This window comes from Salmo salar, chromosome ssa13, assembly GCF_905237065.1.
Source record: "Salmo salar chromosome ssa13, Ssal_v3.1, whole genome shotgun sequence".
In the NCBI taxonomy this organism is placed as follows: Eukaryota; Metazoa; Chordata; class Actinopteri; order Salmoniformes; family Salmonidae; genus Salmo; species Salmo salar.
In genome coordinates this window covers 25296043-25309509 of record NC_059454.1, presented here as the reverse complement: position 1 = coordinate 25309509, position 13467 = coordinate 25296043, and the positions used below count along the sequence as shown (strand labels likewise).

The following is a 13467-nucleotide window of genomic DNA, read 5'->3' as shown; positions in this document are numbered from 1 at the left end:
CCAATCAGAATGAGTTTTTCCCCACAAAAGGGTTTTATTAAAGACAGAAATACTCCTCAGTTAACAAATTTGTGCACAACATTTGAGAGAAATACACTTTTTGTTCAACTCATGAAACATGGGACCAACACTTTACATGTTGTGTTTATATTTTTGTTCATTATAGATATAGATATGTATAGTTAAATATATATATACAGTGAGGGAAAAAAGTATTTGATCCCCTGCTGATTTTGTACGTTTGCCCACTGACAAAGAAATGATCAGTCTATAATTTTAATGGTAGGTTTATTTGAACAGTGAGAGACAGAATAACAACTAAAAAATCCAGAAAAACACATGTCAAAAATGTTATAAATTGATTTGCATTTTAATGAGGGAAATAAGTATTTGACCCCTCTGCAAAACATGACTTAGTACTTGGTGGCAAAACCCTTGTTGGCAATCACAGAGGTCAGACGTTTCTTGTAGTTGGCCACCAGGTTTGCACACATCTCAGGAGGGATTTTGTCCCACTCCTCTTAGCAAGATCTTCTCCAAGTCATTAAGGTTTCGAGGCTGACGTTTGGCAACTCGAACCTTCAACTCCCTCCACAGATTTTCTATGGGATTAAGGTCTGGAGACTGGCTAGTTCACTCCAGGACCTTAACTTCTCTAGGGCCAGTCCCACCTACTCAACAGCCAGTTGAATCCCGTGGCGCGTTATTCAAATACCTTAGAAATGCTATTACTTCAATTTCTCAAACATATGACTATTTTACACCATTTTAAAGACAAGACTCTCGTTAATACAACCACACTGTCCGATTTCAAAAAGGCTTTACAACGAAAGCAAAACATTAGATTATGTCAGCAGAGTACCCAGCCAGAAATAATCAGACACCCATTTTTCAAGCTAGCATATAATGTCACATAAACCCAAACCACAGCTGTCACGGTTAGCGTCGGTGAAGGAGGACCAAAATGCAGCAGGACTGTGTTTGTTCATTTTGAACATTTATTAAATCAAAATGAACACAAAAACAACAAACAAGAGAACGAATGATCCACAGACAGTCTGGCAAGGCACAAAGCTAAACACAGAACAATCTCCCACAAACACACAGACAAACACACCCAACTAATATAGGACTTCCAATCAAAGGCAACACCACACAGCTGCCTTCAATTGGAAGTCCACCCCAATTAACTCTACATAGAAACACACTTACTAGACTACACATAGAAATACATAAACATAGACCATAAACCAAAAACCCGGAAATACTAAATCAAACACCCTTTTACCAAAACATAAAACAAATACCCTCTGCCACGTCCTGACCAAACTAGAATAACAATTAACCCTTATACTGGCCAGGACGTGACAGTACCCCCCCCTTAAAGGTGCTAACCCCGGAAGCACCTTAAAAAAAACGAAAAAAAACAACCCCAAACAACAAAACTACAATTCCCCCCTACTAAAGGGAGGGAAGGGAGGGTGGCTGCCGTCAACGACGGCACTGTGCTACACCCCCCCCCTCCCCAACCCACCTATATCTGGAGGTGGCTCCAGTTCTGGCCGTTCCAGGCAGTCGGGCCACTCTGGCAGCTCGGGACAGTCTGGGCAGTCTGGAAGCTCGGGGCAGTCGGGGCAGTCTGGCCACTCTGGCAGCTCGGGGCAGTCTGGCCACTCTGGCAGCTCGGGGCAGTCTGGCCACTCTGGCAGCTCGGGGCAGTCTGGCCACTCTGGCAGCTCGGGGCAGTCTGGCCACTTTGGCAGCTCCTGACTAGTGGGTGGCTCTGGCGACTCCTCACTGACGGGCGGCTCTGGCGATTCCTCACTGGCGGGCAGCTCTGGTGACTGTTGACTGGCGGGCAGCTCTGGTGACTGTTGACTGGCGGGCAGCTCTGGTGACTGTTGACTGGCGGGCAGCTCTGGTGACTGTTGACTGGCGGGCAGCTCTGGTGACTGTTGACTGGCGAGGCTGGGTTTACGCACTTGAAGCCTGGTGCGTGGTGCTGGTACTGGGCGTACCAGATTGGGAACACGCACCTCCAGGCTAGTGCGGGGAGCGGGAACAGGACGAGTCGGACTGGGTTGACGCACTTCCGGGTCCGCACGAGAGACAGGAGCTGGAAACCCAGGGCTATGGAGGCGCACAGTCGGTCTTGATCTTACCTCCTGCACAACTCGTCTTGGCTGGATGGAACTAGTAGCCCTGTACGAGCGGGGTGCTTGTACAGGGCAGACTGGGCTGTGCAGGGGCCTGATGGTAGCCGTGCGTAGAGCGGGAGTTGGGTAGCCTGGTCCTCGGAGGCGTACCGGCGACCAGATGCGCTGCGCAGGCATCCTCCTACCAGGCTGGATGCCCGCTCTAGCACGGAACCTGCGAGGGGCTGGAATAACGCGCACCGGACTGTGCGTGCGTATGGGTGAGATAGTGCGCTCCTCAGCGAAACATGGCGCTCTCCACCTCATACGCTCCTCCATATAACCACGGGTAGCTGGCTTCCGGCTCTTCCTAGGCCTAGCCAAACTACCCGTGTGCCCCCCCAAAAAAATTCTTGGGGGTGCCTCACGTGCTTCTCCCTCAGCGCTTCCAAGGCCTCGTACCTCCGCCTTTCTGCCTTGGCTGCCTCAATTTCCTCCCGTGGGCAACGGTACTCCCCAGCCTGGTGCCAAGGTCCAGCCCCGTCCAGAACTTCCTCCCAGGTCCATTTCTCCCGCCAGTCCAACTCGAAATCCCTTTCCTTCTGCTTTCCTTGGTCCTTAGTTGGTGGGAGATTCTGTCACGGTTATCGTCGGTGAAGGAGGACCAAAATGCAGCAGGACTGTGTTTGTTCATTTTGAACATTTATTAAATCAAAATGAACACAAAAACAACAAACAAGAGAACGAACGATCCACAGACAGTCTGGCAAGGCACAAGGCTAAACACAGAACAATCTCCCACAATTAAACAAACAAACACACCCAACTAATATAGGACTTCCAATCAAAGGCAACACCACACAGCTGCCTTCAATTGGAAGTCCACCCCAATTAACCAAACATAGACATACAACTAACTAGATAAACATAGAAATACGAAAACAAAGATCATAACCCAAAAACCCGGAAATACTAAATCAAACACCCTTTTTCCAAAACACCACCCCGAACCACATAAAACAAATACCCTCTGCCACGTCCTGACCAAACTACAATACCAATTAACCCTTATACTGGCCAGGACGTGACAACAGCTAAATGCAGCACTAACCTTTGATGATCTTCATCAGATGACAACCCTAGGACATTATGTTATACAATACATGCATGTTTTGTTCAATCAAGTTCATATTTATATCAAAAACCAGCTTTTTACATTAGCATGTGACGTTCAGAACTAGCATACCCCCCGCAAACTTCCGGTGAATTTACTAAATTACTCACGATAAACGTTCACAAAAAACATAACAATTATTTTAAGAATTATAGATACAGAACTCCTCTATGCACTCGCTATGTCCGATTTTAAAATAGCTTTTCGGTGAAAGCACATTTTGCAATATTCTCAGTAAATAGCCCGGCATCACAGGGCTAGCTATTTAGACACCCACCAAGTTTAGCACTCACCAAAATCAGATTTACTATAAGAAAAATGTTATTACCTTTGCTGTCTTCGTCAGAATGCACTCCCAGGAGTTCTACTTCAATAACAAATGTTGGTTTGGTTCAAAATAATCCATAGTTATGTTCAAATATCCTCTGTTTTGTTCGTGCGTTCAAGACACTATCCGAATGGTAAAGAAGGGTGACGCGCACGACACATTTCGTGACAACAAAATTCTAAATATTCCATTACCGTATTTCGAAGCATGTCAACCGCTGTTTAAAATCAATTTTTATGCCATTTTTCTCGTAAAAAAGCGATAATATTCCGACCGGGAATCTGTGTTTAGGTTCAAAGACGAATGAAAATAAAAACATGGGGTCGACTCGTGCACGCGCCTCAGCCCATTGTCCTCTGATAGAGCACTTGCCAAAAGCGCTAATGTGTTTCAGCCAGTGGCTGGAATTACATCATTCAGCTTTTTCCCACCTTCTGAGAGCCTATGGGAGCCGTAGGAAGTGTCACGTTACAGCAAAGATCCTCAGTCTTCAATAAACAGAGTCAAGAAGCTCAAGGAATGGTCAGAGAGGGCACTTCCTATACAGAATCTTCTCAGGTTTTTGCCTGCCATATGAGTTCTGTTATACTCACAGACACCATTCAAACAGTTTTAGAAACTTTAGGGTGTTTTCTATCCAAAGCCAATAATTATATGCATATTCTAGTTTCTGGGCAGTAGTAATAACCAGATTAAATCGGGTATGTTTTTTATCCGGCCGTGTAAATACTGCCCCCTACCCCCAACAGGTTAATGTGCTTCTTCTTGAGCCACTTCTTTGTTGCCTTGGCCGTGTGTTTTGGGTCATTGTCATGCTGGAATACCCATCCACGACCCATTTTCAATGCTCTGGCTGAGGGAATGAGGTTCTCACCCAAGATTTGACGGTACATGGCCCCATCCATCGTCCCTTTGTTGCGGTGAAGTTGTCCTGTCCCCTTAGCAGAAAAAAAACCCTAAAGCAAAATGTTTCCACCTCCATGTTTGACGGTGGGGATGGTGTTCTTGGGGTCATAGGCAGCATTCCTCCTCCTTCAAACACGGCGAGTTGAGTTGATGCCAAAGAGCTCCATTTTGGTCCCATCTGACCACAACACTTTCACCCAGTTGTCCTCTGAATCATTCAGATGTTCATTGGCAAACTTCAGACGGGCATGTATATGTGCTTTCTTGAGCAAGGGGACCTTGCGGGCGCTGCAGGATTTCAGTCCTTCACGGCGTAGTTTGTTACCAATTGTTTTCTTGGTGACTATGGTCCCAGCTGCCTTGAGATCATTGACAAGATCCTCCCGTGTAGTTCTGGGCTGATTCCTCACCGTTCTCATGATCATTGCAACTTCACGAGGTGAGATCTTGCATGGAGCCCCAGGCCAAGGGAGATTGACAGTTCTTTTGTGTTTCTTCTATTTGCGAATAATCGCACCAACTGTTGTCACCTTCTCACCAAGCTGTATAGGTCTACAATCTTGTCCCTGACATCCTTGGAGAGCTCTTTGGTCTTGGCCATGGTGGAGAGTTTGGAATCTGATTGATTGATTGCTTCTGTGGACAGGTGTCTTTTATACAGGTAACAAGTTGAGATTAGGAGCACTCCCTTTAAGAGTGTGCTCGTAATCTCAGCTCGTTACCTGTATAAAAGACACCTGGGAGACAGAAATCTTTCTGATTAAGAGGGGGTCAAATACTTATTTCCCTCATTAAAATACAAATCAATTTACAACATTTTTGACATGCGTTTTTCTGGATTTTTTGTTGTTGTTATTCTGTCTCTCACTGTTCAAATAAACCTACCATTAAAATTATAGACTGATCATTTCTTTGTCAGTGGGCAAACGTACAAAATCAGAAGGGGATCAATACTTCTTTCCCTCACTGTATACGTGATATATATATATATATATATATATATATATATATATATATATATATATATATATATATATATATATGTATTAGTTAAATGAAAATGATCAGTATTTGGTGCTTACGTGTTGGTGCATAATTTATTTTGTGAAGTATATATTTATTACACAATTGTATCAATATTCAGTGTTATCAGTGATGTAGTACTAATTTACGTAGAAATATGATATATAACCCAACAACCACTCATTTTTTATTTATTTTTGTAACACAACATCCTTTATGTATATATTTTATCATTACTCACCCTGTCTGTTAATGTTTTGAAATGCTAAAGAGGCCTACCCTAATCATTGACACATTCACACAGGCCATTATCTCTGGTATCTCCATGTATCTAAGGCTCTCTCACCTCAAAGCTCTGCAATTCTGCTATTCACTGTCAAATAGGTCATCAGATCAGAGGCCTCTAATGACACAGGAGTAAATAAGTTGTGGGATCAGTAGGGTTGCTAAAGTCCGGGAACTTTAAATAAATTCCCTGTTTTTCAGTAGGATTTCCTACTTATTCCTTCCTGATTCCAGGAATCCTCCAGTTGAGATTTCTGGAAAACTAGGGAATTCATTGAAATAGGTAGTGGGATCAGCCTTTGACAGACTCACTCCCTACCCCCTATAAAAAGGTTGTTGGATCAGCCTTTGACAGACTCACTCCCTACCCCCTATAAAAAGGTTGTTGGATCAGCCTTTGACAGACTCACTCCCTACCCCCTATAAAAAGGTTGTTGGATCAGCCTTTGACAGACTCACTCCCTACCCCCTATAAAAAGGTTGTTGGATCAGCCTTTGACAGACTCACTCCCTATCCCCTATAAAAAGGTTGTTGGATCAGCCTTTGACAGACTCACTCCCTATCCCCTATAAAAAGGTTGTTGGATCAGCCTTTGACAGACTCACTCACTTGCTCCTGGTTCGCCGTTGATAAAGGCAGACACTGGCCATGACCCCACTTTCCAAGAGTGTATCAGAGGAATTGGGATATGCAAAAAAAACACACTTCCAATTCACACATGTGTATTAATACACACTTGTATGTATGTGAACTAGGACAAATATAAGCACGCACCAAATTATTATTATTATTAAAACAATACTGGGTTTGTAGTGAGCAATTAGAGGAAACTGCATTCATGTAAATATAGTGGGAAAACAGGAATATTGGGGAATTATATATTTCATTTGCACCTTCTTATTTTAGTATTTATTTACCTTGAATATGTTTTTTAAACATTTTACTTCAACATTTTACTCTCAATATGTTATATTAGTGAAAAGTGCTAATGCATGTTTTGTTGCAATTGTTCTTATGTTCATGTTTGTGTTGACTATATAAAGCTATGAATGTTGTAGAATAAACACTTCGCAATCATTATTGAAACATCATTACAATTTGTGCACACACACACAGTTGTGCGTGTGTATAAACGCGTGCGCACACACCATCTCATGCACACTCATGCACGTATGCACCTTCACCTTCAAACACACATGGATCTGCTCTTTCATCTATACACACACATATACACACACACACACACACACACACCCTAACAAACAATAGAAAATAACTGCCTTGTGCCGCCAGCATTTTGCATTGTGTGTTTTTTCTGTGTATTAAAAAAAGTTAAAATGGTGAGATCAGCGTTCTCCATTCATGGCCCACTGCCCAGTGACGGCTCTAGACTGGTCAGCAATATGCTCCAGCGTTGGAGCTCAATAACCCTGTTTCCCCTGTCCCCCGCCACTGTCCTACCCTGTCCCTCCCCTTGTCCTCAGCCCCATGGATGGATTGTTCAGGGCTTTGGCTGCTAGTGGGCCGCCGTGCCTCTCACCCCTCCTGCCTGGCACACACACACACCCTCATACACAATACAAACCTCTGCCTATTCAATTCTCCACTGAGCAGCCCAGCACCTCCTAGAACACTGGCCCAGAAAGAGTGAGTGAGAGAGAGAGAGAGAGAGAGAGAGAGAGAGAGAGAGAGAGAGAGAGAGAGAGAGAGAGAGAGAGAGAGAGAGAGAGAGAGAGAGAGAGAGAGAGAGAGCAAGAGAGAGAAGAGAGAGAGAGAGAGAGTCATGTTTACTGTTAATTTGTATTGTTAATTTCACTTTTGTTTATTATCTACTTCACTTGCTTTGGCAATGTTAACATATGTTTCCCATGCCAATAAAGCCCTTAAATTGAATTGAAATTGAAATTGAGAGAGAGAGAATGAGAGCAAGAGAGAGAGCAAGATAGAGAGCGAGAGGGAGGGAGAGAGAGAGATGTGTCTAAGTGATACATGACTGTTTCGGCAGGGCTGCCCTTTACAATGCTGATATTTGTAGTTAGTTCACAACTTAAACATTTATTTAGTTAAGTTTTGAAATGTATTTATTTTCAACCACTTTGGAGCAGTAGTCAACGTTTATATGTAAATATGCATGCCTCTGTACTGTGCTTTGGGTGTCAATGTCAAGTTAATTGCTTTAAAGAAGTGCCCTACGCTTGTATGTTATGCAGACATCTAAGGTCCCCATGTCATGCTCCCAGCATCAATGTTTTGCTCATAGCCCTTAAGTAGTGCTTATAACCACTTACGTATGCCTAATACCTCTGTCAATAACACTGTTGAGATTTGAGGTCAGTGAATAGTGTTGGTGCAGTACCTCTGCACAGTGGGAATAATCTGAAAATCTTATCAGTTGTGAATGATAACTACAAACATGTTTCTAAAAACCAAGCGGTTCTGCTGTTCACATGTGGCACACATGCTCGATGCTAAGACAATGGTTTCACAAGGTCAGGCATTTCTATTTATGAGTCAATTCCGCACACTGTTGGTTTAAGGCTCATCTGTCTGGGGCCCCCCTTGGATCACTGTGTGTGTGTGTGTGTGTGTGTGTGTGTGTGTGTGTGTGTGTGTGTGTGTGTGTGTGTGTGTGTGTGTGTGTGTGTGTGTGTGTGTGTGTGTGTGTGTGTGTGTGTGTGTGTGTGTTCTCCGCCATCAGCACTTGTTCCCATGGTTATCATGGTTATGATGTGTCAACAGATAACATACAGTGCATATGACACTATGAGACTAGACAAACTTCTCTCATCACTTCTGTGGGGTTGATCTCCACCCCTAGTTCTTATACTCACCCAGTCATTTGCTCTTTCTTGATTGCCTCCTCCCTCTCGTGTCACTCTCACCCTTTTCTCTTCCTCCCTTACGCTCCCTCTCTTCCCCTCTCTTCTGTTGTGGGGGGCAACAAAGGGGTTAAGTTTGTTTGATTTGGGCCATTCTGTGTGTCCGCCCCCGGGATTATGGCGTCACTGGGCCCTTGGGGGGGGGGGTGTTATAAAGCCCCCGGTGGGCCTTCTCCCCTCCGTCAGAGAGGCTAAAACGTCCACAGGACAGTCCGTCTTTTCCTGTCTCTACTCTAGAACCACCCCTCTAGCATCAATGCACATCTCCTCTTGACAACTATTCTGAGACACACACACACACACCTATGTCGCTACGACAGGCGGCCAGTGAGGGCAAGCGAGCAAATCTGAGTTGATGTTTGACTGCCTTCGCCAACTTGAGATCGTCCGTAGCTTAGAGCTAGATCTGTATGGTGGATTCCTCTGTCAACTTTTTTAACTGTTTGTCTTCCAACTGATTGGCTAAGTAAGACAGCGTTTGGGTCAGCCCAGCAAACTGACCTCCAAAGGGATAAAAAAAAAAAATTAAGTGCAAAACGAGTAACAAGACTTTTAAAACGTACACGCTTGCCTTTTCTAGATTCACCTTGACAACTTTTTGTTGTTGTTGAGAAAAACATTTTCTGTTACAAGGAGTGAACAGCCAGCATGTGGGAGTTCCGGTCCATGACGTTTTGGCGGGCAGTCTTCGCAGAGTTCTTCGGGACCATGTTCTTTGTGTTTTTCGGCATGGGTGCCGCGCTGCGCTGGACAACCGGGCCCAACCACATTCTGCATGTGGCACTGTGCTTTGGCTTGGCGGCTGCCACCATGATCCAGTCCATTGGTCACATCAGTGGCGGCCACATTAACCCGGCCGTCACCTTCGCCTACCTGGTGGGTTCCCAGATGTCCCTGTTCCGCGCTTTTTTCTACTGGGCTGCCCAGATCCTGGGGGCCATGGCCGGGGCCGCTGTGCTCTATGGGGTCACCCCCAACAACATGAGGGGCAACATGGCTCTCAACACGGTAAGGCACCACCCACCCACCAAGTGCACATCTCAAATAGCACCGGGCCTATTTCCTTTATGGTGCATTAGGGGGCCATATCAGCTCAAAGTAGCAAAACATTTTTTGGTAGGCTTCTTAATGCTAATGGATATTTAGAATGGGTAGAGATGAACAGGGATTAGGGAATCATCATGGAATGTACTGGTAACTACAGTTGCTGTGGTACAATGACCACAATACAAGCCATCAGCGTTGTGTAGAGCTGAGGCCATAGCGGTGAAGCCCCTGAACGTTTTACAGTTTGATTTATGTGTTCCATCTTTGATTGCTGTCATGTCCTCTTACATGCCTTTAAAGCCACAACTAATTGTGTTGTGCTAACTCCCTCACGACGCCAGGACAGCGGAGTCAATCACCACCTTCCGGAGACACCTGAAACCCCACCTCTTTAAGGAATACCTAGGATAGGATAAAGTAATCCTTCTAACCCCCCCCCCCCCCCTTAAAAGATTTAGATGCACTATTGTAAAGTGGTTGTTCCACTGGATATCATAAGGTGAATGCACCATTTTGTAAGTCGCTCTGGATAAGAGCGTCTGCTAAATGACTTAAATGTAATGTAAATGTAATTGTATACATAATATACACTTAACAAGAAAGAGGACACACTTATTTTACAAAGTGAGTTGTTCACAAAGGACCTCAAGTCTGATGCATATTTTTCTCCTCTGGCCGTCTACAGCTGCAGCCTGGTATCAGCCTGGGCATGGGTACCACAGTGGAGGTGTTCCTGACCATGCAGCTAGTGATATGTATCTTTGCCGTGACAGATGAGAGGAGGAACGGACGCATGGGCTCTGCTGCCCTGTCCATCGGCTTCGCTGTCACCATCGGACACCTCATGGGGGTGAGCAACACACACACGAACACTTACACACACTGGTAGGAGAAAACACACGCAATGCCCGAAACACTTATATCCTCATAGTGGAACACACACAAAAACAGACTTGCATTGTGTACAACAGAAATGCATTCTTTGCCAGACTGTATTCTGAACGCCCTATTGTCCTTCTCTGCTTTAGATGTACTACACCGGTGCTGGAATGAACCCTGCAAGGTCTTTCGCCCCCGCTGTGCTCTTCAGGAACTTTGTAAACCACTGGGTAAGAAACACACAGTCATACACCATAACGTAGAATTTGAAATATTTTGTACAAATATCAAATAATCAAATCACAATGGCGGATTCTATGATCTTATAGTTATTAATAGTGCAGCTAATATACAACATTACAAGTTGCTTGTGCCATATTTTCATGATAAACTTTGTGTGCGTGTGTGTGTGTGTGTGTGTGTGTGTGTGTGTGTGTGTGTGTGTGTGTGTGTGTGTGTGTGTGTGTGTGTGTGTGTGTGTGTGTGTGTTTGTATGTGTGTGTGTGTGTGTGTGTGTGTGTGTGTGTGTGTGTGTGTGTGTGTGTGTGTGTGTGTGTGTTGTTTCAGGTGTACTGGGTGGGTCCCATGATAGGAGGTGCTATGGGAGCTCTTCTGTACGATTTCATGCTGTTCCCCCGTATGCGTGGTCTGTCTGAGCGCCTGGCCACACTGAAGGGCAGCCGACCCCCCGAGACGGAGACCCAGCAGGACAACCGCGGGGAGCCCATCGAGCTCAAGACACAAGCCCTATAAACCTGCACCTGTCTGGGGACAAGGGACGAGGGACAGGCCCTGTGTCCGCCAACCCCCACGCTGGCCCCATCCCATGAGCACATATACAGTCCCTCTCATTGACTCACTAACTAACACACAGGCACATGCAGATTCAGACATATATTGATGCACAAACTGTACACACACCCAGACACAGACATGTTCACAACCTTCAACCTCAATATGCAACGAGACTCCTCTCCCTCCAACCTCACTCTGTATCTTGAACTGGACATGGTGTTTGATAGAGGTGACCAGTGCCTGCTCCAACAGTCCCACTACCTCCCCTCTCCTCCTCCTCCTCAGCCACACCAAGTCTTCCCCTCACACACCCACACAGACTGAAGGACCAGACCTGTCAGCACAGAAGCATGTGAACCCTGTGTCTAGCAGGGAAACTAGGGGAGGGGTATACAGGTGGGGGGGTGAGGGTGAGGTATCGGTGGGTATGTAAGTATGGTCGGGGTAAGAGGTAAGGGTATAGGAGAGAGGGTTGGGGGTTGGGGTGTAGATGGGGTAAAGGGTTGGGGTAAGGATAGAGGGGCAACACTCCAGGTTTTTAGTTGTATAGGGTTGAGTCAGGCCTGGGCAACTCGAGTCCTCGGGGGTTTGATTGGTGTCACACTTTTGCCCCAGCCCCAGCTAACACACCTGACTCCAATAATCAACTAATCATGATCTTCAGGTAAAAATGCAATCAATTTAAATCAGGTGTGTTTGCTAGGGATGGGGGAAAAGTGTGACACCAATCAGGCTCCCCGAGGACTGGAATTACCCAGGACTGAAACCAATGAAGATGGGCATGCTTTTTCATTATTTTATCAGATTTTATCTCTACATTTTTTCAGTTTCATTTTGTTTTCTGCACTTCAGACACAAAACGTGGATGTATGATACCATTTGATTTGACCAGGGTTTCATTTTTCAAATCACTTAATTTTATCTGTGTGTGTGTGTGTGTGTGTGTGTGTGTGTGTGTGTGTGTGTGTGTGTGTGTGTGTGTGTGTGTGTGTGTGTGTGTGTGTGTGTGTGTGTGTGTGTGTGTGTGTGTGTGTGTGTGTGTGTGTGTGTGTGTGTGTGTGTGTGTGTGTGTGTGTGTGTGTGTGTGTGTGTGTGTGTGTGTGTGTATGTGTGTGAGGGTGTTTGCCAGTGAGTGTATGTGTGTTTGAATGAGTTCGCAGATGTATTTAGTTTATTTTCATTACTCTCCTGTTTGTATCATGATTATGTTTCATAGCATTATACATTTTTAAGACATTATCATTTTTCATCCCGTCACTGTGGTATTTGCTATGATATTCATTTTTACACAAACCATCTGCTTTTGTGTTCAGAAAAAAAACACAATCCAAAGGAAAGGTATCCCAGACTGGACTGATTCTGTTCACTGCAAAATGGCGGTGTAAGCTTTTCATTGAGTCTCCTTTTATGATTTGATCCTTAATGGGAGCACAAAGCTGTTGAAACCATATTTAAAAGAAAAATAAACACAAAAACTTGATACAAAATGTGTGTCATGTTTAGTTTACTCCATTATTGGTTTCATGCATGTTAACATTAGAAGCCTCCTCCCTAAGTTTGTTTTATTCACTGCTTTAGCACACTCTGCCAACCCGGATGTCTGAGCCGTGTCTGAATCCTGGCTTAGGAAGACCACTAAAAACCCTGAAATTTCCATCCCTAACTATAACATTTTCCGCCAAGATAGAACTGCCAAAGGGGGCGGAGTTGCAATCTACTGCGGAGATAGCCGGCAGAGTTCTGTCTTACTATCCAGGTCTATACCAAAACAATTCGAGCTTCTAAAGATATCAGTTTGTATCTGTGAATGGTTTGTCCTCACTATATATTTTGTCCTGAGGCATGGTCCTAGGGCTCAGGTCCTCCGAGAGAAAGACAGAAAGAGAGAAAGAGAGAATTAGAGAGAGCATATTTAACCTCCAGACGAGCTTCAATGCCATACAACTCTCCTTCCGTTGCCTCCAACTGCTCTTAAATGCAAGTAAAACTAAATGCATGCTCTTCAACCGATCGCT

The 13467-nt window shown here is 44.8% G+C and overlaps 1 protein-coding gene across 1 annotated transcript; it reads left to right on the top strand.

Moving 5' to 3' along the window:
- Window positions 1–8898: 8898 nt before the first annotated feature.
- LOC106566726 (lens fiber major intrinsic protein) lies at window positions 8899–12939 on the top strand. The gene is made up of 4 exons (XM_014135046.2): window positions 8899–9739; window positions 10464–10628; window positions 10807–10887; window positions 11225–12939. The coding sequence occupies exons 1-4, from the start codon at window positions 9380–9382 to the stop codon at window positions 11408–11410; spliced, it is 792 nt and encodes a 263-aa protein (XP_013990521.1). The 5' UTR covers window positions 8899–9379; the 3' UTR covers window positions 11411–12939.
- Window positions 12940–13467: the final 528 nt, after the last annotated feature.

What these genes read in the sequence shown, in the direction of transcription:
- LOC106566726 (XM_014135046.2), top strand. Translation starts at nt 9,380, where the DNA reads ATGTGGGAGTTCCGGTCCATGACGTTTTGGCGGGCAGTCTTCGCAGAG. An exon ending in GCAACATGGCTCTCAACACG is followed by an intron (nt 9,740 to 10,463) that starts GTAAGGCACCAC and finishes GGCCGTCTACAG; the next exon opens with CTGCAGCCTGGTATCAGCCT. An exon ending in GGAACTTTGTAAACCACTGG is followed by an intron (nt 10,888 to 11,224) that starts GTAAGAAACACA and finishes GTGTTGTTTCAG; the next exon opens with GTGTACTGGGTGGGTCCCAT.